At 44.6% G+C, this 27,192-nt stretch overlaps 2 protein-coding genes across 2 annotated transcripts in view; one reads left to right on the top strand and one right to left on the bottom strand.

Moving 5' to 3' along the window:
• LOC311426281 (uncharacterized protein) overlaps nt 1–27,192 on the bottom strand; it is a 312,708-nt gene that overhangs the window by 96,141 nt on the left and 189,375 nt on the right. The window lies entirely within an intron of this gene.
• LOC311426255 (microtubule-associated protein 1B-like) overlaps nt 7,118–27,192 on the top strand; it is an 85,241-nt gene continuing 65,166 nt past the window's right edge. Inside the window, exons 1-2 of the mRNA XM_084502468.1 lie at nt 7,118–10,384; nt 18,216–18,317. Of these exons, the coding sequence (XP_084358594.1) occupies nt 10,213–10,384; nt 18,216–18,317 (274 nt within the window). The 5' untranslated portion in view covers nt 7,118–10,212. The remainder of the gene's footprint in view (nt 10,385–18,215; nt 18,318–27,192) is intronic.

Raw genomic sequence — 27,192 nt, 5'->3', positions numbered from 1 at the left:
AGCCTGTTGGGAGTGCATGGAATACACAGATAAAATTAGACAGAAACAAACTGGAAGCCAAAACCAACCCAAAATGATGCTGCAAAACTATATGGATAGTAACATTGCTCTTAAGCCATAATAGAAAGTGCAAGATGATGGAGAAGAAGCAGATGGTTACTCATGTAGATGGTTTGAACAAACAGCTCTGGTGTTTTGTTTTCAGAGATGTAACATGAAGTTAACCATGCCTCCTGTTCATTCCGTAAACATAGCAAGTTCTAAGGAAAAATATGAGCTTTTGTTGTAACTGAAATAAAGAACTAGATTATCATGGCAGTATGGCTAAATGACACTTCAGTAGAATAACTAAAACCTGTAAAGGCAGTATCAATCACAAAATATTCCCATAGGAATAGGCCACATTTCATTCTAACATACTACACATCTTTAGGTGATATCTAGAGTTCTTGAAAAAGAAGTAGAATGAAACATGTCATGGTTTTGGCTGGGATAGAGTTAATTTTCTTCCTAGTAGCTGGTATGGTGCTCATTTTTTTGATATAGGATCATAGAATCATAGAATGGCTCGGGTTGGAAGGGACCTTAAAGATCATCTAGTTCCAACTCCCCTGCCATGGGCAGGGATGCCACCCACTAGATCAGGTTGCTCAGGGCCTCATCCAACCTGGTATTGAACACCTCCAGAGATGGGGCATCTACAACCTCTCTAGGCAACCTGTTCCAGTGCCTCACCACCCTCTGAGTGAAGAATTTCCTCCTAACCTCTAATCTAAATATCCCCTCTTTTAGTTTAAAACTATTTCCCCTTGTCCTGCCATTGTATGCCTGAGCAAAAAGTTGTTCTATGTCTTTTTTATAAGCCTCCTTTAACTATTGAAAAGCTGCAATAAGGTCACCCCTGCACCTTCTCTTCTTCAGGCTGAACATAGAATCGTAGAATCACAGAATGGCTTGGGTTGGAAGGGACCTTAAAGATCATCTAAGTCCAACCCTCCTGCTATAGGCAGGGATGTCACCCACTAGATCAGGTTGGCCAAGGCTCCATCCAGACTGTCCTTGAACACCACCAGTGTGGAATGGGGCATCTACAACTTCTCTGAGCAACCTGTTCCAGCACCTCACCACCCTCTGAATGAAGAATTTCCTCCTAATGTCTAGTCTAAAACTATTCTCTTTTAGTTTAAGGCCATTCCCCCTTGTCCTGTCATTATCTACCTGAGTAAAGAGTCCTTCTCCATCTTTTTTATAAGACCCCCTTTAAGTATTGAAAGGCCACAATGAGGTCTCCCCAGAGCCTTCTCTTCTCCAGGCTGAACTTGCTCAGATCTCTCAGCCTTTCTTCATAGGAGAGGTGCTCCAGCCCTCTGATCATCTTTGTAGCCCTCCTCTGGACTCGCTCTAACAGGTCCACATCCTTCTCGTGCTGGGGATCCCAAACCTGGATGCAGTACTCCAAGTGGGGCCTCACAAGGGCAGACTAGAGGGGGACAATTACCTCCCTTGACCTGCTGGTCACACCTCTCTTGATGCAGCCCATGATGCAGTTGGCCTTCTGGGCTGCAAGCATGCACTGCTGGCTCATGTCAAGCTTTTCATCCACTAGAACTCCCAAGTCTTTTTCTGCAGAGCTGCTCTCAATGAATTCTTCACCCAGTCTATGCTCATGTCTGGGATTGCTCCAGCCCAGGTGCAGCACCTTGCACTTGGACTTGTTGAACTTCATTAGGTTCATGCAGGCCCACTTCTCCAGCCTGTCCAGGTCCCTTTGAATGGCAGTTCTTCCTTGTTCAGTATCAACCGCACCACTCAGCTTGATGTTATCTGCAAACTTGCTGAGGGTGCACTCAATCCCATTGTCTATGTTGTTGATAAAGATATTAAACAATACCAGTCCTAGGACAGACCCCCAAGGGCCACCACTCATCAGAAGCCTCCACCTGGATATAGAGCCCTTGACCACTACTCTTTGGGTATGACCCTCAAGTCAATTCCTTATCCACTGAATGGACAATAATGTTGATAACACACTGATGTTTTAGTTGTTGCTGAATTGCGCTTGCATTACGTCAAGGACTCTTTTGTTTCCCATGCTGCCTGCTAGTGAGAAGGCTGGCAGGTACACAAGAAGCTGGGAGGGGAAACAACCCAGACAGCTGACACAAACTCACAAAAGGAATATTCCATATCCTGTGACACCATGCTGAAAAAGAAAACTGGAGGGAGTTGGCCAGGGGGGCAGCCAATGCTTGGGGACTCAGGCGAACCAGTGTACTGGCTATACCCAAAGTCTTGCTCATGCATATAGGGACAAAAATATCAGCTCAAACTGGGTGCTGGAGAAACTGACAGATAGATGTCTTGCTCAGCAGCTGAAGGCCAATGTAGCACATGCCAAGAAAAAAACCCAATATGACTATTAATCTATTATCTTACCCCATAAATAATGAGCAGGACAAGGGCCCTTTAAGCTCTTCTGCATGGCAGCTGACTGCTACATGTTCTCCCCTTAAGTAGGGATGCCTCTCAAGGTCACACTTGCTGCAGAGAACACTTACTCCTTGCAAGAGATTCCTTTCCACGACAGATCCTCGGTAAGTGATTAATAGCTTGCTAAACTTTGTAAGCTTCACTAAAATTATATCTTAGATTGATCGTGCATATATAACCTTGATATAAACAGCTGAACAACTCTGGGACTAGGAGTGGATTCAACCGCACCTAGGCTCCTTACCTCTTTGGCTCAAGGAGTTTAGAAATCATGGAGTTTTAGAAAACAAAACCAAAATGCATAGACAGTGGAGACAGAGATACTCATCCTGGGAAGATTATAAGGGTATGGCCCAGTGTACTGGGTCTGGCTGGGATGGATTTATTTCCTTGCAGCAGCCCATATAGTGTTGTGTTCTGCACTTGTAGCTAGAACAGCATTGGTTTCACACTGGTATTTTGCCTATTGCTGAGCAATACTGGCACAGCATCAAGAGTCCCTCCAAACCCACCCAAAAGCCAGCAGGCTGGGAGTGGGCAAGAAGTGGGGAGGGGACATCACCAAGGCAGCTGACCTAAACCAACCAAAGGGATAGGTTCTTTGCTAACCAAGGACAGCAAAGGAAGTTAAAAGAAACTGTATCCCCACAGTGAGTGAAACAATCACAGAATTGTCTAGGTTGGAAGAGACCTCAAGATCATCAAGACCAACCTCTGACCTAACACTAACAAGTCCTCCACTAAACCATATCACTAAGTTCTACATCTAAACGTCTTTTAAAGACCTCCAGGGATGGTGACTCCACCACTTCCCTGGGCAGCCCATTCCAATGCCTAACAACCCTTTCGGTAAAGAAGTTCTTCCTAATATCCAACATAAAAAACCCCTGGCACAACTTTAGCCTGTTCCCCCTAAAGAAGACCCAGCTAAAAGCGACATGGAGAAGGCTGAGGTACTCAATAATTTTTTTGCCTCAACTTTGACTGGCAAGTGCTCTAGACATATAGCCCAAGTCACAGAATCCAAAGGCAGGGACTGGGAGAATGAAGAACTGCCCACTATAGGAGAAGATGAGGTTTGAGACCATCTAGGGAACCTGAAGGTGCACAAGTCCATGGGACCTGATGAGATATATCTGCAGGTCCTGGGGGAAGTGGTTGATGAAGTTGCTAAGATACTGTCCATCATATGTGAGAAGTTGTGGCAGTCTGGTAAAGTTCTCACTGTCTGGAAGAGGGGAACAGATCCCCCATTTTTAAAAAGGGAAAAAGGAAGACCCGGGGAACTACAGGCCAGTCAGTCTCACCTCTGTGCCTGGCAAGATCACGGAGCAGATCCTCCTGAAAACTATGCTAAGCCACATGGAAAATAAGGAGGTGACTAGTGACAGCCAACATGGCTTCACTGAGGGAAAATTGTGCCTGACAAATTTGGTGGCCCTCTATGAAAGGGTTGCAGCACTGGTGGATAATGTTGTGTCCTAGTTTTGGCTGGGATAGAGTCTCTGTGAAGAGTCCAGAAGCTGCCCCATGTTAGATAAGGGCCAGTTTCAGCCGGCTCCAAAAAGGGCCCACTGCTGGCCAGAGCTGAGGCAACAAGTAATGTTGTTTGAGCCTCTGTGAGAGCATATTTAAGAAAGGGGAAAAAACTGCTGCGCAACAGCAGTTGGAAGAGAGAAGTAAGAAACAGCCCTACAAACACCAAGGTCAGTGAAAAAGGAGGGGGAGGAGGTGCTCCAGGTGCCAGAGCTGAAGTTCCCCTGTGATCTTTGGAGAGGACCATGGTGGAGCAGGTTGTCCCCCTGTAGCACATGGTGTACCATGGCGGAGCAGATTTCCATACTGCAGCCTGTGGAGGAGCCCATGGTGGAGCAAGTAGATCTGGCTAGAAGGAGTCTGCTGCCCATGGAGAGCCCCCACCAGAGCAGAATCAGGGCTGGACCAGTAGCCTGTGGAGAGGGGACCATGCAGGAGCAGGTGACCTGGCAGGAGCTGCTGCCCATGGGGGAGCCATGTTAGAGCAGTTTACTCCTAAAGGACGGACCTCAAGGTACAGACACATATTGGAGTAGTTCTTGAAGAGCTGCTGCCTGCAGGAAGCCCGCATAGGAGCAGTTCAGAAAGGACTGTATCCCATGTGAGGGACTCCACGTTGAAACAGGGGATGACAGTGACCATGAAGCAGGGGTGGAGATGAAGTGTTACGGACTGACCGCAACCCCCATTCCCCTGTGTCGCTCAGGAGGAGGATATAGAAGAGGGTGGATGGGGGGGGGAAGGTGTTTTTAGTTTGCTTTTAGTTTCTCACTGCTCTAGTCTGTTAGTAATAGGCAATAAATTATGTTAATCTCCCTATGCTGAGTCTGTTTTACCTGTGACGATAACTGTTGATTGATCTCCCAGTCCTTATCTCAACCCTTGAGCCCTTTTCATCATATTTTCTCCCCCTTTCCCTTTGAAGCGGGGGAGTGAAAGAGTGGCTGTGGTGGAGTTCAGCTGCTGAGCTGGGTAAAACCACCAAAAACAGCAAGTGGATATTCCAACCAGGACTAGAGGGGCCCTGCCTCTGGACAGGCAGAGGAAAGGGATAACTGGATTTACTGGACTATGTGGATCTGATGGCCTGGCACATTGGACCCGCAGGAGTAGAATGCTCTAACAGACACCAGCACACAGTGTACCTTAATGCCATCAGGCTACCAAGAGTCAGAACTCATCTGTATCTCTGGAGCGACGGGGATCCCAACACCTAACTGTATTGGAAACTGAAGTGAGTCTAACTGGGAATGAGTGGCAAAAGCACCCTATTGTGACTGGCCTGGAGGCTCCTTGCAACCTTGGCATAGACTACCTCAGGAGAGGATATTTCAAGGACCCAAAAAGGGTACCAGTGAGCTGTTGGCATAGCTGCCTTAAGTACAGAGAAGATTAAGCAGCTGTCTACCCTGCCTGGTCTCTCAGAAGACCCCTCTGTTGCGGGGTTTGCTGAGGGTTGAAAAACAGCAGGTGCCAGTCACTACCACAGCTGTGCACTGGCAGCAATATCACACCAACCGAGACTCCCTGATTCCCATCCATGAGCTGGTTCATCAGCTGGAAAGCCAAGGAGTGATCAGCAGGACTTGCTCACCCTATAAATGGGTTTCCAGATACATAAAGATGATGACAAACAAAACTACTGAAGTGAGATTCCAGTAGGGCAAGTTACAGTGTGAATACTACCAATGGAGCTGAGAACCTGCAGCTTTCTCAGAGATGCATCCATAAGGTTAAAGCATCTTTTCTTCTTTGACTTCTATCTCAGATGAAGTGGCATATGCTTGTGAATACATGAGGGCAGAGGTCTGCATCCCTTAAAGAATTTAGTACAAGACCATTTTCTTCCAAATGTAGCCTCTTGTTCCTTAAGGTTTTAATGTGTGAAATATGTCCCATCATCATACAGTTTGACTGTAACAGTTCACATTTTATACTTTATTCTAGATGCATATTATTTTACAACACAATATAAAATAGAGGACTACCTCAGGAGGCTATTTCAAATATTTATATGTATTACCTACCTGCATGCAAGCATTTTTGTCTTTGACATAATGTCCAGCTTTTGGCTAGAATAGTTAATTTTCCTCCTAGTAGCTGGTATGGTGCTGTGTTTTGGATTTAGGATGAAAATAATGTTGATAACACTCTAATGTTTTAGTTGTTTCAAAGCAGTGCTTATGCTAAGTCACGGAGTTTTCAGCTTTTCATACCACCCTGCCAGTGAGCAGGCTGGGGGTGCACAAGGAGCTGGGAGGGGACAGAACCAGGACAGCTGACCCAAACTGGCCAAAGGGATATTCCATACCATATGACATCACGCTGAGCAATTAATATGGGGTGGCTGGCCAGGGTTGGGGGGGACTGCTGCTCAGGGATGGGATGGGCATTGGTCAGCGGATGGTGGGCCCACTGACTGATGCCCATCCCATCCCCTAGCAGCAGGGTTTGCATTGTGCATCACTTGTTTTGTTCACTATTATTACTATTATCATTATTTTATTTTTTCCTAATAAACTGTCTTTATCTGAACCCATAAGCTTTTACTTTTTTCTGATTCTCTCCCCCAACCCACCTGGGGGGGAGGGTGGAGTGAATGCTGTGTGGTGCTTACCTGCTGGCCAGGTTAAATCACAACACAAAATATATCCATTTTGCCTTTTGCTCTTCAAATCCATGGACATTTTTTCAGTTATGTATATTTTCATTTTTTCTTAAAATAACAAAGTGCTAAAAAGCATATATAATGTCTTTTGTGCACTGGCATGTATTTCTCAGAGTAACACATTTAATCTGCTGTGCTTGTGAGGCAAGTAATGGTTTTACCTTAATGTCCAAGAACCACTATCACTCCATTTTGCAACCAGTTAGCAAGTCCCCTTAGAAAGCTCCTTCCTGTGGTGGTTTTACCTTGCTAGGCAGCTGAACTCCACCACAGCCACTCTCTCACTCTCCTCCTCAGAAGAGGAGGGGAAGAAGAAAAGGAAAGAAACAACTCACGGGTTGATATAGGGATAATTTAATTAAAGGAAAAATAATTATTAAGGGGAAAATATTAATAGTTTAAAAATTTAACTAAAGGGGAAAAAAAAAAACAACAAGCAAAGGCTGTATGGAAGTGCAGAGGAAAGAAATTACTCTCTACTTCCCACCAACAAGTGATACTTGACCATGTCCTTGAAGCAGGGCCTCAACGCATGTAGATGTTGCTTGGGAAGACAGACGTTTTCATGAGAGCCCACCCCTCCCCTCGCCTTCCTGTTTCCACCTTTTATTGCTGAGTGTGACATCACATGGTATGGAATATCCCTTTGATTGGTTTAGGTCAGCTGCCCTAGTGATGTTCCTTCTTCACCTCTTGCCCACCCCCAGCCTGCTGGCTCCTGGGGGGTTAGAGGGAGTCCTGATGCTGTGCCAGTATTGCTCAGCAGTAGACACAACACTGGTGTGATGCCAATGCTGTTCTAGCTGCAAGTGCAGAGCACAACACTGTATGGGCTGCTGCAGGGAAGATTAACTCCACCCCAGCCAGACCCAGTACACTTCCATACTCCAGAGACTGGATGCTCTTGTTGGTGATTGGAATAAATACATATCCCAAAACTATGTATTGCAATTGGAGAAGCCAGAAGCTGGCTTCCTCTAAGGGGCACCATGTGGCAAGTATTGAGGATATCTATAATAAGAATACAGACTATTAGTGTTGGGGTCACATAAGACATAGCCACAGTGGAGAGGACATTATTTCTAGATAAGCATGTGCACCCATATTAATTTGGGCCCAGATATGCTATCTCATGGAAACTGCCAGGCTCAACAAGAAAACACTAGTCATAGAAGGGCTCAGACAAATGGGGGTACCCTAAGAACAACATTCTCTACCCATGAATACCTTGCCAACTTTAGAACTGCTACTAGCTCTTCTGCATCTATACAATTGCATTTGTTCTATCAGCAGTGTCAGCTCTAGTGAAGAATGAGCACTGTTGCTCTTTATCTTTGCATCATCTTAGCCATCTGACATGGCTGTAAAAATGCTTGCCCACAGCCTACAATCTGAGCTGCTGTAATGGCAGCTCAGAATAGTCTCCTTTGAATGCAACATCCGAACACATCACACATTAGCCAAGGCTCTCAATGCTGTATTTATGTAGAACTATTCATATTAAAAATAGTAGCTGCTATAGGTACCTGAAACACACATTAATTAGAATGAATTCACTATGCCCTAAAACAACATATATATTCTGAGAAAATAGGACTGATGCATTGGTTCATCCAGGCAAGTACTGTTTCTGAGAAGTAGGCAGGGAATATGAACAGTCAGTACTGGAAGGAGCTGCACACAGAGGAAGTGTCATCTCAGTCACGGACCAGAAGTTATCTAGGTCACAGTGAGATTTTTCCCACATCACTTTAGCCATATAAACAAAATGCAAAATGTAAAACAGTGCCTGGTTCCTGTCAGTGAAGTGAGAAGAACATCTCATAGAGGCTGATTTATTTTAGACTGCTCTATCCCATTTTAGGGGAAAATAACGCACAATTAGAAGGTGACTGGGTTTCTCTCAAGTGGGTCTCAGTGAGTATCAGAAAGCCAATGTCTAATATTTACATGGTAATCAAGAGGGATCCAGCCTTTGTTTCTGTAATTGTAGATGTTTTCTGATACTACTGCTCCCTAGAGTTGCTCAAACCTAATCAAAATTAGTTACTCAAAGCCCTTTGAACTTTTGGAGCCTTAAAATTATGGATTTTATCAGCTAGTGCTTTTCTAGGGTGAGACAAATATATCCATGGGCCTTGAATACATGTAAAAACCTGCTTCCAAAAGAAAAAAAAAATAAGAAGAATATTTAGATTGCCAGTTGTGAGGGGGGAAAAACACGGCTCAAATTTTGTGGCAGTGTTACAGTAAGATGCAGGAGACTGGACTCGTGGCCTTAGACAACTGAGCTGCTTTTTTCATTCAGTCAGGAGTGCAGCTGGAGCCCCAATGCCAGCTTTTCCAGATCACAGAATCAAAGGGGTTGGAAGGGACCTCGAAAGATCATCAGGTCCAACCCCCCTGCCCAAGTAGGTTCCTCAGAGCAGGCTGCCCAGGTAGGCGTCCAGACAGGCCTTAAATACCTCCAGAGAAGGAGACTCCACAACCTCCCTGGGCAGCCTGTTTCAGTGCTCCATCACCATCACCGTGAAGAAATTCTTTCACGTGTTGGTGCGGAACTTCCTGTGCTCCATTTTGTGGCCATTGCCCCTTGTCCTGTCCCCACAAACCACTGAGAAGACGTTGGCCAAATCCCTCTGTCTCCCACACCTCAGGTATTTATACACATTGATGAGATCCCCTCTCAGTCTTCTTTTCTCCAGGCTGAACAGACCCAGGTCTCTCAGCCTTTCCTCATAAGGAAGATGCTCCAGGCCCCGTATCATCTTTGTGGCCCTCCGCTGGACTCTTTCCAGGAGATCCCTGTCTTTCTTGTACCGGGGAGCCCAGAACTGGACACAGTACTCCAGGTGAGGCCTGACCAAGGCAGAGTAGAGGGGGAGGATAAACTAATTAGATGAACTAATGAGGTTTGCCAGGGATCACCTGTGGCTCCTCATGGCATAGCCACCAGGCTTCCAGGACAGCCAAGCCACAGGCTGAGATCTTAGGAAGGCCTTGGGGAGTGAGGAATGGCTAAGCCAGCAGAGTAAGAGCAAGAGGGAACAAACAACAAGGAATGACCAAACTGGGAGGGTGAGAACCCTGAAGGGCACAGGGGGAGAAAGGGAGGTGGAAACCGCACCAAAGCAGACGGTGCCAAAGGAAGAGGCCCTTGCCCCCAGTCCCAGACAGGTCCTGCTGCAGGCCAGGGCACACTCCAAGGCTGTCCCCACAGTACCCCCTCGGGGCAATGTTCGCATCCCGTATCCTTCCTGCTTCCAGGGGCTGCTGCAGGGAGGATTTACTGCAGATGACATCAGCTGTGGATGCTGGAAAAGCGGCAGTGGCAGTGCAGGGATGTGCCGGCTCCCCCCCTTCCTCCTCCTCCTCCTAGTTGCTAGGTCCCTGCCCTGCACTGTCTCCGTATAAAAGCGTCACCACCCTTCCAGTTGATCTCAGTCCCTGCCACTTGCGGATCTATCACCGAGCGGCCCTCCTCCCCTCAGAGTCCCGGGGTGGAGCGGGCAACCGCGATGGCCACTGTGGTGGTGGAAATAGACTCGGAGCCATCTTGTAGCATCCCCAACCCTACCTCGTCCAGCCTTTCGCACCGCTTCCTGGACAACAAATTTTACCTGTTGGTGGTTATCGGCGAGCTGGTGACTGAGGAGCATCTGTGGCAGGCCATCGCCAACATCGAGCGAGGTGAGGCGGCGGCAAGGTGCAGGACAGCCGCAGGCGCGGCTGCACCGCGGGGCGAGCCGGGGCGTCGCGGAGCGTGGGCGGCCACTCACATCTACCGTCGACCCCTTGCTGGTTGTAGGGAGCTAGGGGAGGAACAACACAAACATGAGCTGCAAAATCTGTTCACTTATCATTTTATGAGGGGATTATCGTCCCGCCTGACTGCACGTCCCTCCTATTCCCCCTCCCGCCCGGTCGCGTACGAGCGCCGGGGCGCGGCGGTCAGAGGCTACAGGGTGAGCCCCCTGAGGCTTACGGCGGCGGCTCCTCGCTGCCAGCCGTACAAAGATCCACAGTCGTCTCAGCGTGCGCCGTTCCTCAACCCCCGTTCTGCTTGCTGGCGGCGGGCGAGGTCGGTGAGCCCCCTCCTCGCCATTGTCGGGGTGGAAGCGCTGGGGCTCCGGCAAGAACCAGATGCTTGCCAACTCCGTCTGCTCGGAGAAACCGACGGGTGGGTGTGGTGCAGTCCGCACTGCGGTCCCTATGGCAGCCCAGAGCGGACAAAGGGCACCCGCGCCGCCGCTGAAAAACGCGTTTGGGTTAGGGCAGTTTTTCTGTTTTTTCCCCCTCGGCTCCCGAGCAAACGGTTCTCCTTCACCGCGAAATCAAACCGACAGAATTCGGGTATTTTTTCCTCTGGCTAGCAAAATTTTCTCCGAGCAGGAATGCATCTGTGCCTATTGTGTCTAACTTTCAGCAATGAGACTTTCTGTTTGCTACTTTTTTTTTTTTTCTTCTTTTTTTCAGGACCTAAGCTTTAAATACACACTGGTATCTATATTTAAACAAATAAAAACATGTAGGTAACAAGGCTAATATCTGAGTGTTCAGCCTCATTATTGTCCAGCTACAGGCTGCTATGACTCAATGTTTATTTGTGATACCTTCACGTATTGCTGTCTTAAGAAAGAGACAAATGAAATAACTAGAGTTTTTAAGTTATTGATGTAGTTTCTAATAAAATAGATAGCGGTGCACATGGAGAAGGGAAAAAAACCCTGTTGCCATAATAGCGGTATGAAACACAAAGGAAGCTATTGCTGGACCCTATAGTTTAAGCTCAATTGAAACATGATTTTGTAATATCTATTTTGTTCTGGTCTGATGAAAGCAGAGATCAGAAACCTGCCATTGTTAGAGAGGAGAAAGACCATGCAAGGGGGAACTGGTAGCAGCCTTGTCATGTGGGTGTGGTTCAGCAGTCTAGTTAGACTTGAATAGTCTCTATTGTTTTCTCAAACATTGTTGGTTTAGTTGGCTATTTCTCTTGTTTCTTTTTCTTCTCTGTTTGTGGTAAAGGGCTGCCTCATCACAGATAACTAGCGTTACTATGACCTGTTCATCTTTATTGTGACTATCCTGTTTTAGGGAGAATTACTGAGGTAGATGCTTTGTCATTCAGAGCCTCTTCAGCATTGCACTTTCCTAATTTTATCTAAGTTTTGACTGTCAGAAATGACTTGGCTGCATTTTAATTAAATAAAATTTATAGAGCAAAAAACTTCTACCCTCAAGACATCTGATGTCATCCTTCCTCTGAAGAAATGCCCTTCAGTCTCTTCTTGAAGCTTCTACTATACAGTCACTAAGCATAATACCCACTTACAGTTTTAGATGTTCAGAGGGAATGCTTTGGCTTTTTCATCATTTTGGATTAGAAGTCACCTCACTGCTCCTGGTGTCAGATGGTCTGATTGGGATTTTGCTCACTAGGAAAAAACCTTGATCAAATTTTGCATTGTGTTGCTCTGGATGAGTATACTAGTCTGAAGCTCTATCTGTGTGAGGCAAATATGAACTTGACTAATCTTTCTTTTGGGCAAGTATGCTGTAGTCTAGGGGAAGGAAAAAAAAAACAACAAAAAAACAAAAAAAACAAACAAAACAGCTTCTTTCAAGCTTTATTCTCAGCAGAGCCTTAAATGAGTTTAGGGTTCTTGATTATTGCCTTGATGTCTTGTACATCTCTTAAGTCATCACTGAAAAGTGTGAATTCATGCACTGAACTACAGAGCAATGTGTTAAAGACAATATTTGCTGATAACACAACAGTGGCATGACGTTATACAACCTGGTAGAATTCAGAGTCATATCATGAAGCAGGAATGGCTTGAAGCTTCATTTCTAAATGATTACATTTGGGATAACTTTTTTTTTTTTCAAAAGGGGCAATCCTCCAATCTGCTATTCATCAAAAAATAAGGGAGGAGTAAAAAGAAAGCTTCAAGATCTTTCCACTGATTCAGCAGATGCTACTGGGTGTGCTGTCTGATTAGTCCTGTGTCTAGTGGCATTGCACTCCTAAGACTTCAGAAAGAAATAGCTCCAGCTCAGTCATACTTCCAGTAGTTAATTCCATCCTGTTAATGCTGTACATCATTGGATTGACCTTGAATTTTACTTCCAGAGTTATCTCCGTTCTATCCAAACATGATTTGGTTATATAATGAATATAATACATTATACTAGATTATAATGTACATGTACAATTTTTGCATTCAGAATGCTGAATCATGCAGCTGCAGATCTGGGATATTCTATCTAAATCCCAATTTCAGCTTCTAGGACTACCATGCACATGGTATGTCTAGGCTTTTTTAGGTATTTATTTTACATTGAGTGGTGTATTTTGGACACTGGCTCAGCAGCTTGACTATGCCTAATCAATCAGAACTTTATCCCTACCACAAATCTGGATTCATGACAAAGGTCTAGCAGAGGCAGTCTTTGGCTACAAGCTGACTAACCTAGTGAGGTGTGCTTTAAACTGAAGGACTTGGGGGGTGGGGTCCATAATAACAATGCTTGTGCCATTGCAATGGACTGGGGAATGAGCCAGGCCAGCCTAATGAGCAACAAATGTTCCTTAGCTGCCTCCAATGACAGAAGCCATAAGACCAGCTACCTCAACAGTGAGTATACCTATGAGAAATCCTCTTGCATCCCTCTAGGGATACCTGTACCCTCTGCTTCCCTAAAGTGCCTGTATACCAATGTATGCAGCATGAAGAATAAATAGGAAGAACTAGAGATCCGTGTGCGGTCACAGGGCCATGATCTCACTGTGATCACGGAGACTTGGTGGGACAGCTCACATGACTGGAATGCTGTCATGGATGGTTATGTCCTTTTTAGGAAAGACAGGTCAGGGAGGTGAGGTGGTGAAGCATCTCCTTATGTGAGAGAGCAACTGGAATGTATCGAGCGCCACCTGGAAGTGAATAATGAATGAGTGGAAAGCTTGTGGGTGAGAATTAAGGAGCAGGCTAACATGGGTGACACTGCTGTGGGTGTTTACTACAGACCACCTACAGGCTTTCTACAGGCAGCTAGAAGTAGCTTTCATGTTCACAAGCACTGATTCTCATGGGGGACTTCAATCATCCTGATATTTATTGAATAAGCAACACTTCCAGGCACACATGGTCCAGGAGGTTCCTGCAATGCATTGAAGATAGCTCCTCTGCCATCTGCATCAGAAAGTTAATGAGGAGAGGTGCTCTGCTGGACCTTGCTCTTACTAACAAGGAAGGGCTGGTTGAGGGCAACCTAGGATGCAGCGATCAGAGATAATAGAGTTCAGGATCTTGTGTGGAAGAAGCAAAGCAGTTAGTAGGATTGCAACCCTGGACTTCAGGAGAGCCAACTTCTACCTCTTCAAGGACCAACTTGGAGGTATCCTAGCTAGAGTGTTGGAAGGTAAGGGGGCCCAAGAGAGTTGGTTGACACTTAAACACAGCTTCTTCCAAGCTCATATCGGTGCATCCCTAAGAGCAAAAAAACAGGGAAAGGTAGCAAAGGGCCTGTGTGGATGAGCAAGGTGCTCATGAATAAACTCAAAGGAAAGAAGAAAGTCTATGAAATGTGGAAAAAAGGCCTGGTCACTTAGGAGGAATACAGGAATGCTGTCAGGACCCATAGGGATGCGGCAAGGAAGGCTAAGGCCCATTTGGAATTAAATCTGGCAAAAGCAACCTTCCAGGTTGCACCTGAGTAACCTTCCATGGGGTCAAAGATAACAAGAAAATCTTCCTTTTACTATCAACATAAAAAGAAAAGCCTAGGGAAAATTTGGGTCCGCTACTGAATGAGGTGGGTGCCCTTGTAACAGGGAACACTGAGAAGGTGGAAATGCTGAATGCCTTCTTTGCTTCAGTCTTTACTGCTAAGACTGCCCCTTGGGAATCCCAGACCCTGGAGGAAAAAGAGAGAGTCTGGAGAAAGGAAGACTTCCCCTTGGTTGAGGAAGATCTGATCAGAGAGCATCTAGCCAAAATCAGTGCACACAAATCCATGTTCCCTGCACCCATGTGTGCTTAGGGAGCTGACAGATGTGATTGTTGAATCACTCTCTATCATCTTTGAAAGGTCATGGAGAATGGAAAGAGGTACCAGATGACTGGAGGATAGCCAATGTCATGCCAGTCTTCAAAAAGGGCAAGAAGGAAGACCCAGGCAACTACAGGCCAGTCAGCCTTACCACTGGTCCCTGGAAAGGTGATGGAACAACTTGTTCTGGATACCATCTCCAAGCAATTTGAAGAGAAGAAGGTTATCAGGAATAGTTAACATAGGTTCACCAAGGGGAAATCATGCTCGACCAATCTAGTAGCCTTCTGTGATGTCATCACTGTCTGGGTAGATGAGGGGAGAGCAGTAGATGTTGTCCACATGGCCTTCAGCAAGGCTTTTCACAATGTCTCCCAAAATATCCTTTTAATGAAGCTCAGGAAGTATGGGATGGAAGAGTGGACAGTGAGGTGGATTGAGAACTGGCTGACTGGCAGAGCTCATAGGATTGTGATCAGTGGTGCGGAGTCTAGTTGGAGGCCTGTAGCTAGTGATGTTCCCTAGGGGTTGTTACTGGGTCCAGTTTTGTTCAACATCTTCATCAGTTACCTGGACGAAGTGATAGAGTCCACCCTCAGCAAGTTTGCTGATGATACAAAACTGGGAGGAGTGGTGCACCAGAAAGCTGCGCTGCCATTCAGTGAAACCTAGACAGGCTGGAGAGTTGAGCAGAGAGGAACCTGATGAGGTTAAACAAGAGTAAGTGTAGAGTCTTGCACCTGGGGAGGAATAACTGCAGGCATTAGTACAGGTTAAGGGCTGACCTGCTGGAGGGGAGCTCTGCAGAGAAGGACCTAGGGGTCCTGGTGGACAACAGCAGTGTGCCCTTGTGGCCAAGAAGGCCAATGGCATCCTGGGATGCATTAAAAAGGTCAAGGCCAGCAGGTTAATGGAGGTGATCCTCCCCTTCTATTCTGATCTGGTGAGGCCACATCTGGAATACTGTGTCTGGTTCTGGACTCTCCAGTTCAAAAAAGAGATCTAGAGAGAGTCCAGAGGAGAACCACAAAGATGATTAAGGGCCTGGAACATCTTCCATACGAGGAAAGGCTGAGAGACCTGGGTCTGCTCAGCCAGGAGAAGAGAAGACAGAGGGGATCTGATCAACATTTATAAATATCTAAAATGCAGGAGGAAAATGGATGGGGGCCAGGCTCTTTTCAGTGGTGTGCAATAGGACAAGGGGCAATGGCTAAAAATGGGAATACAGGAAGTTCCACACAAATGTGTAAGAACTTCTTTACAGTGAGGGTCACAGAGCGCTGGAACAGGCAGCTCAGAGAGGTTGGGGAGTCTCCTTCTCTGGAGATCTGGTCTCAAGACCTGCCTGGATGCTTTCCTGCTCAACCTACTGTAGGGAACCTGCTTTTATCAGGGGTCTCGGACTTGATCTTCAGAGGTTCCTTCCAACCCCTACAATTCTGTGACCCTGTGGTTAGGGATGGTGGACAGGCTCATCATTAACAGTATTGCTGAATTATAGTCAATTTTGCTTAATTGATTTCCAGAAAACTTTGAAGCACCCCCCCCCTCCCAAGCTTGCTGTTAGTGACCTGTTGTCTTCTAGCTTCTTGAAGTTCAGCACTCATTCATTCAATATACATCAGCCTCATGATCAATATCAGTTTACTCATCAGTTTTCAAATGCACTGTACATGCATGGTGTTATATAGTCTTTACTTTCCTCTTTTCAAATATTCCAACACCTGGAAAACATTAAAGCTTGCTGAGTTGTATTTGCCTGTCAATACCAAACATACCATATGGCCAAGAGATTTCTGAGAAATGAAAATCAGGAGACTTGCAGAAGGATACTTGTTGCTTATGCCTCTGAACAATGATGCATAAGTGATTAAGTGGAAGTAGATGATCATAGTTCAGTTATATTTTAGAAGAGCTTCAAAGAAACATACAGGCAATGCTGTATTTTGAAATCTATGTAAAGCTTAAAATACCAACTACTTAATAGCACATGCTTCTTACAGGGATACACTACTAGTTCATACCTTGACTGTCCTACTGACAAGGAAAAGTGCTCAATGAGTTATCTCAGAAGAAGGATCAGACTCTTGAAATGCAGATATCCATAACTGCATAGAGAACCTCATCAGAGCTGCAATGGGAGATCAGCAGTACAGATCTGGTTTATCTACTCTTCCCCCTCTTTTTCCTCCTTATCCTTCAACCCTACAACATGGCCTCTACCAGAGTGAGGCTTGACATTTCTGCTGCCTTGAAAGAGAATAAAATATGAGAGGTAGTGTTGACAGGAAAGTTAGCAGCCTGTAGTGCTAGTCTCATGGTAAGGGGTTGGCCATGCGCCTCTTCAGGCTTTTCTTCCACCCCAAAAAGGTACCAAATCAGAAAGTGATTTAACTCAACAATTTCATGCAAAGACATGTTCGGGCATGTGGGAAGGGGCCACTAGATCCTTCGTCACCTGCACTCCATTCTGTATTTTCCAGTTGATTTGTATAAGCCTAATGACATTCTGTTGGAATCAAAATCACAACAGTACCTAGGCTTACCTTTAGTGCAACTACTCATTATTTTTCAAAGCTAAACAAGAAAATTGTAGAAAAATGTTAAAACATATTCTTCTATTAGTAGTGTTGGTGGTTTTATGTTTTGTTTTTTTTTATTATTATTATTTATTTTTTTCATACAAATCTTATGGTAGGAATTTATATGTTTATCTTTTGGCTGCTGTGAAGTTTTTTCTTTTTCCCCAGTCAAATTTCAGTCCTTAAAATGTCTGCTTTCAAAATATCTTTTTATGTTCACATTATATGTCAAGTATCTTACTTTTGAAGTAGCTGGGGGGGAAGCTATAGGGAGTAAAGATGTGATATTTATTTTTATTTATTTATTTTTAAAGAAAAAGATCAAAAAGATCTATTTTTAAATCTCAAAACTAGATTTTAATATTTAATAAATAAAAGATCACTTAAATTTTAATTTAAAATATGGGATGCTTCAAAGCTTTTGAATGAAGAGGTCAGCATTTTAATACGTCATATTTAAATATTAATTTACAACATGCTAGATGATGCTCTTTTTTCACAGGGGGACAAATAAAGTGGCTGTGGAATGTGGCTAAAGTATCGCCTGAGTGATTCACTCTACAATTTTGTAAATTGCTATTCTAAAGTAAATTCAGGGACATCAATAACTTCTCATAATGTCACTACTTGGATGCAGGACCTTAAAGGACTGTTACCTCTTGGAAAGGCAAATTTCTTCTTGCTTTTGACTGATCCCTGTCCAGAGTGCTTCTGAGCACTCAGCACTTTGCAGAAGATGGTTGTGTGGCTTGAAAGGAAGAGAGGCTGCTTTTGGAATTTAAAAATATGTAAATAACAAGAATTTAAATTTAGTAATAGTGAATTATAACTTCTAATGTTCATATGTCAAGCTAGATGTTTTGTATTCTGAATTTTAGGAATCCGGTCATGGGACACAAACTTGATTGAGTGCAATTTAGATCAAGAACTGAAACTTTTTGTGTCTCGCCATTCAGCTCGATTCTCTCCTGAAGTTAAAGGTGAGTTTTTGGAAGTTTATCAGTTTTTTTGAGAGGAGAATTAATAAATATGCTTAGGTATCTGATGGCCCATTTTTGTCTCTGGTTCTTTACAATTAATACTTTTTTCCTTTATTTTAAAATATGGTTTAAATTTGTCTTAACTTTCTGACAAAAGTAAATGTCACTTACTGAAGCTGTCACTTAAATGAAACTTTAAAATATTCATTTTTTTTACATTAGCGTGATGTGTATATGATCACGATTACTTTAGTAATACATTTTAGTTTTGGGGCACCATTAAAATTAACTGAAATTTACTTTTTGACCGAACAGCTTATGTAGTGTCAATCTATTAGTCTTGGAGACTTAAGCTGTTCCTTATTGCGGTAGGTAGAGCACATACAAAAAATAACCTGAAAGCTTAGCTCTACAGTTTGACAGAGCCAGAAATGGTGTCACGGCTGTTGTACAAGTGTAGCTCAAGCTGTGTTTCTCCCTCAATGGCTTGGAACTTTTTCTTGGTATAAAAAGCTGAGGGGTGAAGGGTCTATCTTGGCTTACAGGATCTTTGTTTTTCATGAGAAAGTTAACATTTTACAGGACTCATGAGACTAAATCTGCTTCCTTTTCAAGGCTGTCCTTCCTTTAGAGGATTCATAAAATTAAAAATAAAAAATAAAAAAAAATAAAATTGAGTTGTAAAACTTGATTTTGTTCTGGTTGCATGGGACTGAAGTGTTTGGTAAGTTTTAACATCTTACTACTTTAACACAAATGCTGAATGAGCATGTGTGAAAATTAATCTTGGTTTTCATATAAAAATATATAGCCTTCTCAAAGGAGTACAGTTTGCTTTCATTGGTGAAATCATTGTGGCCATGTGCACGTTGACCAGTACAACCTAGTACTAATAAACGTTATAAATTCCAGCTTCAGCAACATCTCTTAAGTATGGTGAAAAGGGCCATGAAATGTTGTATCATGCTACTGTATCACATTCCTAGTGTCAGTTACTATACACTGTTGACAAAGAGATCGTGATGTCTTGCTAACATGACAGCATTGACCTGATGGTCTTGTATAATGTACCAAAATGTCTTATGTAACTAATTATTCCTTTTGCAGCATAGATTATAGCAGACTTTGTCATATCTGCCCATATCTATAAAGAGTAAAATATGGCCAGATTTAAGGAAAAGATATGCCTCTATTTTTTCCCTGGTTTGAAAACCAACAGATCTTTAACATGTACAAAACTTCATCTTTAAAACTTCAGGGGGAAAAAAGATCCTATGCTGCTTCTTCAGCAAAATATTCTAATGTGTTTAATAATTTTTGCTGTCTTTTTAAGGTGTTATCTCTTAATAGCATTGAATAGCATTGCATGAATTAAATACTCTATTTTTATATGATAAATGAAAGATTATGCGCCTCTCTTTTTTTTTTTTTCTTTTTTTTTTTTTTTTTCTATAGATATATTATAGAATCCTTTAGGAATTGTATTTTTTGTTGTTTTTCTTGTTTGTCTAGACCTGTCTGAGCCTGTCATTGTGTTGAATTACAGCTTAATTGCATGCGACTGGAATTAATCAACATCTCTATGTCAACCAGTAAAGTATGTGTTTTTTCAGCACTGCTCAATCTTTAAACAATAAGTTGCCAAAATTGATGAGGGTCCTTTGTGTCTTCTCTACTGTTTGATGTGAAGGAGAGCTTTTTGTTGTTGTTGCCATATGTTCATAAAATTTTAGAATGTTTCATTTGTTACAATGCCCAAATGTTGAATTTTGGTGAGTGTTCAATCTATGAAACTGGCAACATAAATACTAAAATGATGGTTGGAAGTACATATTTCCTTATGGTCTCAAATTCAGAAATTCCTTGTATAAGAGGCTACCCAAATTCTACAGAAAGTGTTCATCCAAGGTGAGAGGATAGTGTATGGCATGTCAGATGGGATGTAATTAAACAGCTTTTTTTTTTATTCTCTCCAGTCTTCTGAGACTGAACTCTTTGTGTAACACAAAAATAGGGATAGTTTACTCATGAGGAAGGGCAGAGGAATTTAGTGTGTCTGCACAGCTCTTACTGTAGTGAGGCTTGACTACTGACTGAAGCCTCTTTATTTATGCACCACCAGCTCAGTACGTGTATCAATGTGAAGGGTATGAGTCATTCTTAAAAAGGAAGCTTGGAGGAAATGGGGTCAAATCTATCCCCACACCATATGCCTGCAGTGTTGTGGTGGTTTTACCCTGCTGTGGTGGTTTTACCCTGCACGCTGCTTCTAAAAGGATGGAGAAAAATGTATTAACGATATCAATTGTGGTGTACCACTTGGCTGCCTTCGATTCCAGTTCGTACTGGAGTTCTAGCATGTCAGGCACTGCAGCAGTCAGCGGTGGCGTGACTTCATTCAGGCCACGATAGTCCACTGTTAATCTCCACTCATCATTAGACTTTCTCACTGGCCATATGGGATTATTAAAAGGTGAGTGAGTCCTGCTGATCACTCCTTGGCTTTCCAGCTGATGAACCAGCTCATGGATGGGAATCAGGGAGTCTCGGTTGGTGTGATATTGCTGCCGGTGCACAGCTGTGTGTGGTGGTTTTACCGTGCTGGGCAGCTAAACCCCACAACCGCTCTCTCACTCCCTCTCTTTTAGATGAGGAGGGGGAGAAGTAAAGCAAAGAACAACTCACGGGTTGAGATAAGGATAATTTAATTAAAGGGATATAATAATAATAATTAAATAAAGATTATTATGAACTAAACAATTTAACTAAAGGGAATAAAAAGGGAAAGGGGAAAAGGGAGGGGGAAAGAGAAAATAAAAAGAAGGGAGGAAAACAAACAAATAAAATAAATGAAGGCTATGTGGAAGTGCAGAGGAAAGAAATTACTCTCTACTTCCCACAAATGAGCGATGATTGACCACGTCCTTGAAGCAGGGCCTCAACGCACGTAGCCGGTGTTTGGGAGGAGGACTGATGTTTTCCCAACAAGAGCCCACCCCTCCCCTCTTCTTCCTGTTTCCACCTTTTATTGCTGAGTGTGACACCACATGGTATGGAATATCCCTTTGATTGGTTTAGGTCAGCTGCCCTGGTGATGTTTCTCTCCTCACTTTTTGCCCACCCCCTAGGGGGGTTAGAGAGAGGCCCGATGCTATGCCACTGCTGCTCAGCAGTAGACACAACACTGGTGTGATAACACTGTTGTTCCAGCTACAAGTGCAGAGCACAGCACTGTATGGGCTGCTGCCGGGAAAGTTAACATTCCAGCCAGACCCAGTACACTGTGGTAGCGACTGGCACCTGCTGTTTTTCAACCCTTAGCAAACCCCACAACAGAGGGGTCTTCTGAGAGATCAGGCAGGGTAGACAGCTGCTTAATCTTCTCTGTACTTAAGGCAGCTATGCCAACAGCCCACTGGTACCCTTTTTTGGGTCCTTGAAATATCCTCTCCTGAGGTAGTCTATGCCAAGGTTGCAAGGAGCCTCCAGGCCAGTCACAATAGGGTGCTTTTGCCACTCATTCCCAGTTAGACTCACTTCAGTTTCCAATACAGTTAGGTGTTGGGATCCCCTGTCACTCCAGAAATACAGAGGGTTTCTGCCCCTTGGTAGCCTGATGGCATTAGGGTACACTGTGTGCCGGTGTCCACTAGAGTGTTGTACTCTTGCGGGCCTGATGTGCCAGGCCATCAGATCCACACAGTCCAGTAAATCCGATTGTCCTTTTCCTCTGCCTGTCCAGAGGCAGAGCCCCTCTAGTCCTGGTTGGAGTATCTGTCTCTTAATTCTTGCAAATGCGAAGCAGAGGTCCCTTCATCAGTGTCAGGAGTAACATCAGCCTTTCTACTCCCTCTGGGGGACTGCCCAACAAAAAACAGAGCAGTAATTTTCCTAGGAAACCCCCTTTTGGCTGCTGTATTTCCTTTCAGTTCATGTACCCGAGCTGCTAGGGTCGAGGTAGGCTCTCCATCCCACTTCCTCATATATTCCCCATGGTTACGCAGATAAAACCACAGGGTGCCATGTGTTGTGCATCCTGGGTACTTGCTCCCTCAAGCAGGAAAATGCTGACTCTTAATGGCTGAAATATTGCTCCATCTGGGTGAGGAGGAAGATATATTTTCTTCAAGGTGGTGGACCTGTTGGGACAGTTTCTCCACAGCTGAGATGCAAGTCCATAGTGGTGCAGAGACATTTTCTTCATATTGCTGAAACTGGCTGGATACAATATCTACTGTTGGTCCCATCCCATCTTTTGAATTTATAGCTGACAGCGTGCTGGCATGCGATGATGGTGATGGTGCACCCTGTGCAAACTTCTGCCATATGAACGGCATACACTGGGCTTTATTGGGATCTTTGGGTGTCTGGTCATTGTCCACATCACTATAGACCATCTCCAGCACAGCTAATTCCCTCAGGTGCTGGAGACCTTTCTCCATGGTGGTCCACTTGCCTAGGTGATATACAATATCTTCCCTGAAGGGATACTTTTCCTTCACACCTGACAGGAGTTGCTTCCAGAGGCTGAGAACTTGTGGCTCTCTCCCATTTTCTCTGTCAATGACCCTTTCTCTAGAGAGGGATCCCAGCTGCTTGGCTTCCTTGCCTTCTAGTTCCTGGCTACCTGCCCCAGTATCCAAGCATCAAAGCAGTCAGGTGAGGATGTGCTCACCTGGGTGATGGCTGAAATCCCTTTGTATATCTCGCAACTCTTTCAGGGATAGGGATCGGGTGGTTTCTGATTCATTTTTGATTTCTGTCTCTTCTTCCTCCTGTTTTTGTGATGACTCTGCTTTAGAGCTGCCTGCCTATTTCAGTTCTCCCTCCTGGGACTTCCCTTACTAAATGAGCTGAATTCTGTTTCCATTGTTTTGTCTTGGCTATGGGCCCAACTGATACCATAGATGGTTGGCCCTCTGGTTTAGCCACAGTGTTTCTTATCTGGTCATCAGATTCAGCGACCTCCTCCTCCTTCCCTTGAGGGTACTCAGTAGTGTTAATCACTGTTTGATAGGTGCAAGCCAGGCCCCAGCACAGTGCTGCAAGCTGTAGTTCTCCAGCATTGCCAGGGTCAGGGCATAAGTTTTTCAAACATTCTATCAATTTTTTAGAATTTTGCACTTGTTCATTGGTGTGTATTCAAGACCTTGTCTAAATAAAATCAATTTTATCTAGATATCTAATCAGTACCTAGTTACCCCTAACCTTTGTCTCTAGGAAGAAATACTGCTCAAGCAATGCACTGTGGCTTTTTTGTACTTTGTCCTCTTGTCACGAAGTACGTGTATCCATGGAAGACACACTTACTATCTCAACAGTACCAGAAGGTCTTCTACTGAACACAATTCAACTGTTGGTGACCACGCTGGCTTAAGAGAGTCCTTTACCTGTGCCCAAGACTCTTTCACCAGTCTTCCTGTGGCCAGGGAGGAAGTTGTCAGTGCAAGAGTTGTTTGGTATCTCCACGGCAGCTGCCTGTATCAGCAGGCTTGACTCCTTCAGGCTTCCTAGGCTGTTGTTCTGTGAAATGGTCATTGCCCCAAAAGTCTTACAGCTTTCATTTTGAAAACTACCATTTCAGAAGTTGCAGTTAAGGATTATTATTGTCCTGTTGAGAATTTTTGGGCCTGGGCATTTTGGTCATCAATACCTGCAACTCCATTGTTTGCCAAAACGATAATGTAGTTCTATTACCTTTGTCAAAGCTGATCTGTACCCAGATAATAGCACACCTGGTAGCTTGCAATGTGAGATTGTGGTGTTGCTGATAAAAATCCTAAAGACCAGGAGTTTAGCGCTGTCTTCCTGGAAACCACAAGTCATCAAAACTCATCAAATAAGATGACAGGTATTTGAGCAAAAGCTATCACTTAAAATGAAATAAACAAAAAAGTCAAGGCCAGACTTCTGTTTTGCTTACACCCACCTAAAACAGAGTAACAGATCATCAGTCTGGCTTTTTGTCTCTACTGTGAGATCTGTCTAGTAGATTTTATAGTCCTATGTGAGTAAAAGCAAAGGGTGAATTAGCTGGAATCTGAGCACCGTCACTAAGTTCTTAGGAATTAATTCAGCTTAAAAACTTGAGTAGTTTGGTATACACATTTAGGGACAATCTATAAATATGATTCTACAGCTATTAGAGACTGTGATAGCTGGAATAGCTGTCAAATGGAGTAATTTCAGCTCATATGTTTGGAGAGGCTAATTTTAGTTGTCTCCCAGACTTGTTTTGAGTTTTAAAATATTTGTGTCTTGGAAGAAAGAAACTGGAGGCAGAGTAGGACTTGAATAGGGAATTGAGCTGACTTGTGCTGCTCTGGTGCAATGACAGTGCTACCCAGTTGCCAGCAGTGCAGGGACCAGGGAGTGCGGGTGTCCTTGCAGAGGCAATCAACAGGGAGGCCACACGCAGTGCTCTCATCCACTTGCAAGCTGTTTTTGTGTGGAATGCTAGGATTTTGGTGTCTCAGGAGAGGATTACAGTGCAAGACTGTTAAGATCCATGAATTGTCAAAGCCTTCCTTTTCTTAGTAATAACCAAAATGCCAGAGATGAGCTAATAAGTGATTTTTTTTTTTCTTTCAGTGAATAAATTTTATCACTTATGTGACAATCATTCTGTCACTGACTTCCATTTCTACTCTTTTTTTAGGAATGTTCTCAAAGGAAATCATAGAATATCCCGAGTTGGAAAGGACCCACAAGGATCATTGAGTCCAAATCCTGGCACCACAGAGGTCTACCCAAAAATTCAGACCATGTGACAAAGTGCACAGTCCAAATGCTTCTTAAACTCTGACAGGCTTGGTGCCGTGACTACTTCACTGGGGAGCCTGTTCCAGTGTGCGACAACCCTCTCAGTGAAGAACCTTTTCCTGATATCCAACCTGAACCTTCCATTGCAGCTTGACACCATTCCTGCGGGTCCTATCACTGGTCACTAAAGAGAATAGATTGGTGCCTTCCCCTCCACTCCCCCTTGTGAGGAAGCTGTAGACCTCAATGAGGTCTCCCCTCAGCCTTCTCTTTTCCAGGCTGAACAGGCCTAGTGACCTCAGCTGCTCCTCATATGTCTTCCCCTCTAGGCCCTTCACCATCTTCGTAGCCCTTCTCTGGACGCTCTCCAATAGTTTCACATCCTTTTTGTACTGTGGTGCCCAGAACTGCACACAGTACTCGAGGTGAGGCCGCAGCAGCACAGAGTAGAGCAGGACTATCACTTCCCTCAACTGACTAGCAATGCCATGCTTGATGCACCCTAGGATATGGTTGGCCCTCCTGGCTGCCAGGGCACACTGCTGGCTCATATTCAGCTTGCTATCAATCACAACCCCCAGATCCCTCTCTTCGGGGCTGCTCTTCAGTGTCTCAACGCCTAGTCTGTATGTATAGCCAGGGTTGCCCTGTCCCAGATGCAGGACCCAGCACTTGCTCTTGTTAAATTTCATGCGGGTTCGTGATCGCCCAGCTCTCCAATCTGTCCAGATCTCTCTGCAAGGCCTTTCCACCCTTGACGTAGTCAACAACTCCTCCCAGTTTAGTGTCATCAACAAATTTGTTCAAAACACCTTCTAGTCCTCCATCCAAATCATTTATGAAAACATAGAAAAGAACTGGCCCTAAAATAGAGCCCTGGGGGACCCCACTGGCGACTGACCACCAGCCTGATGTGGCCCCATTTACCACAACCCTTTGAGCCCTACCCATCAGCCAAGGAAAGCTAACTTATATTTCTTCTCAGATAAAAATGGTTCTGTATTTGCAGTGAGTTGCCTACCATTGAGTTCAGTAGTAGGACCAGACCCAGCCTTCACTGGGAAAAAGAGTTTAGATATTTCTTGTCTCTAGTCTAAATGAAAAGGGAAGCATGTATTAGTCTTTGTTGCCAAATGTAGTTTGAGAAGTACTGCTATGTCTGCTGCCATCAGCCTCACATCAACATGAAGAGCTCCAGCCTTCATGTACCATATAGAGACAAATGTAGAAAACATTGCAAGAGTTGCATTAACGCTGGCCATGGATCCAGGTGCTTTTGTCTGTAGACTGCTGGGAGTATCCCTTAGTATCTCATAGTCTGTATGAGTAGGTAGCTGTGGTGGTTTTACTCGGGTGGGCAGCCAAGTTCTACCACGGCTGCTCTCTCACTCCCCCTCCTCAAAGAGGAAGGGGAAGAAAATGCGATGCAAAGGGCTCAAGGGCTGAGATAAGGATGAGGAGATTGCACAATAATTATCGTGATAAGCAAAACAGACTCAAAGTAGGGAGATAGTAAGATTTATTGCCTATTACTAACAAGCTAGAGAAGTGAGAAACAAAGGAAAGAAACCAAAAATGCCTTCCCTCCATCCACCCTCTTCCACCTCCTCCCCCCAAGCAGCACAGGAGAAGGGGGGAAGGTGGGTTGTGGTCAGTCTATAGCACTGAGTCTCTGCTCGGTCACTCTCTTCCCCTGCTTCAGTGTGGGGTCCCTCCCACGGGATGCAGTCCTTAATGAACTGATCTGGCATGGGCTTCCCACAGGCAGCAGCTCTTCAAGAACTGCTCCAGATATGGGTCCGTACCACGGGGTCCATCCCTCAGGAGAAAACTGCTCCAACCTGGATCCCCCACAGGCAGCAGCTCCTGCCAGGTCACCTGCTCCTGTGTGGTCTCCTCTCCACGGGCTACAGGTCCGGCCCAGAATCTGCTCCGATGGGGGTCCTCCACAGGCCGCAGCCTCCATCGGTGCAGGTCCACCTGCTCCACTGTGGGCTCCTCCATGGGCTGCAGCTTGGACCCCTACTCCACCGTGGTACTCCATGGGCTGCAGGAAGACATCCTGCTTCACCGTGGTCCTCACCACAGGCTGCAGGGGAACTTCTGCTCCGGC

The sequence above is a fragment of the Aythya ferina genome, assembly GCF_964211825.1.
Source record: "Aythya ferina genome assembly, chromosome: W".
NCBI classification, from domain to species: Eukaryota; Metazoa; Chordata; class Aves; order Anseriformes; family Anatidae; genus Aythya; species Aythya ferina.
The sequence above is the reverse complement of the archived record's forward strand: the minus strand, read 5'-3'. Positions and strand labels throughout refer to the sequence as shown.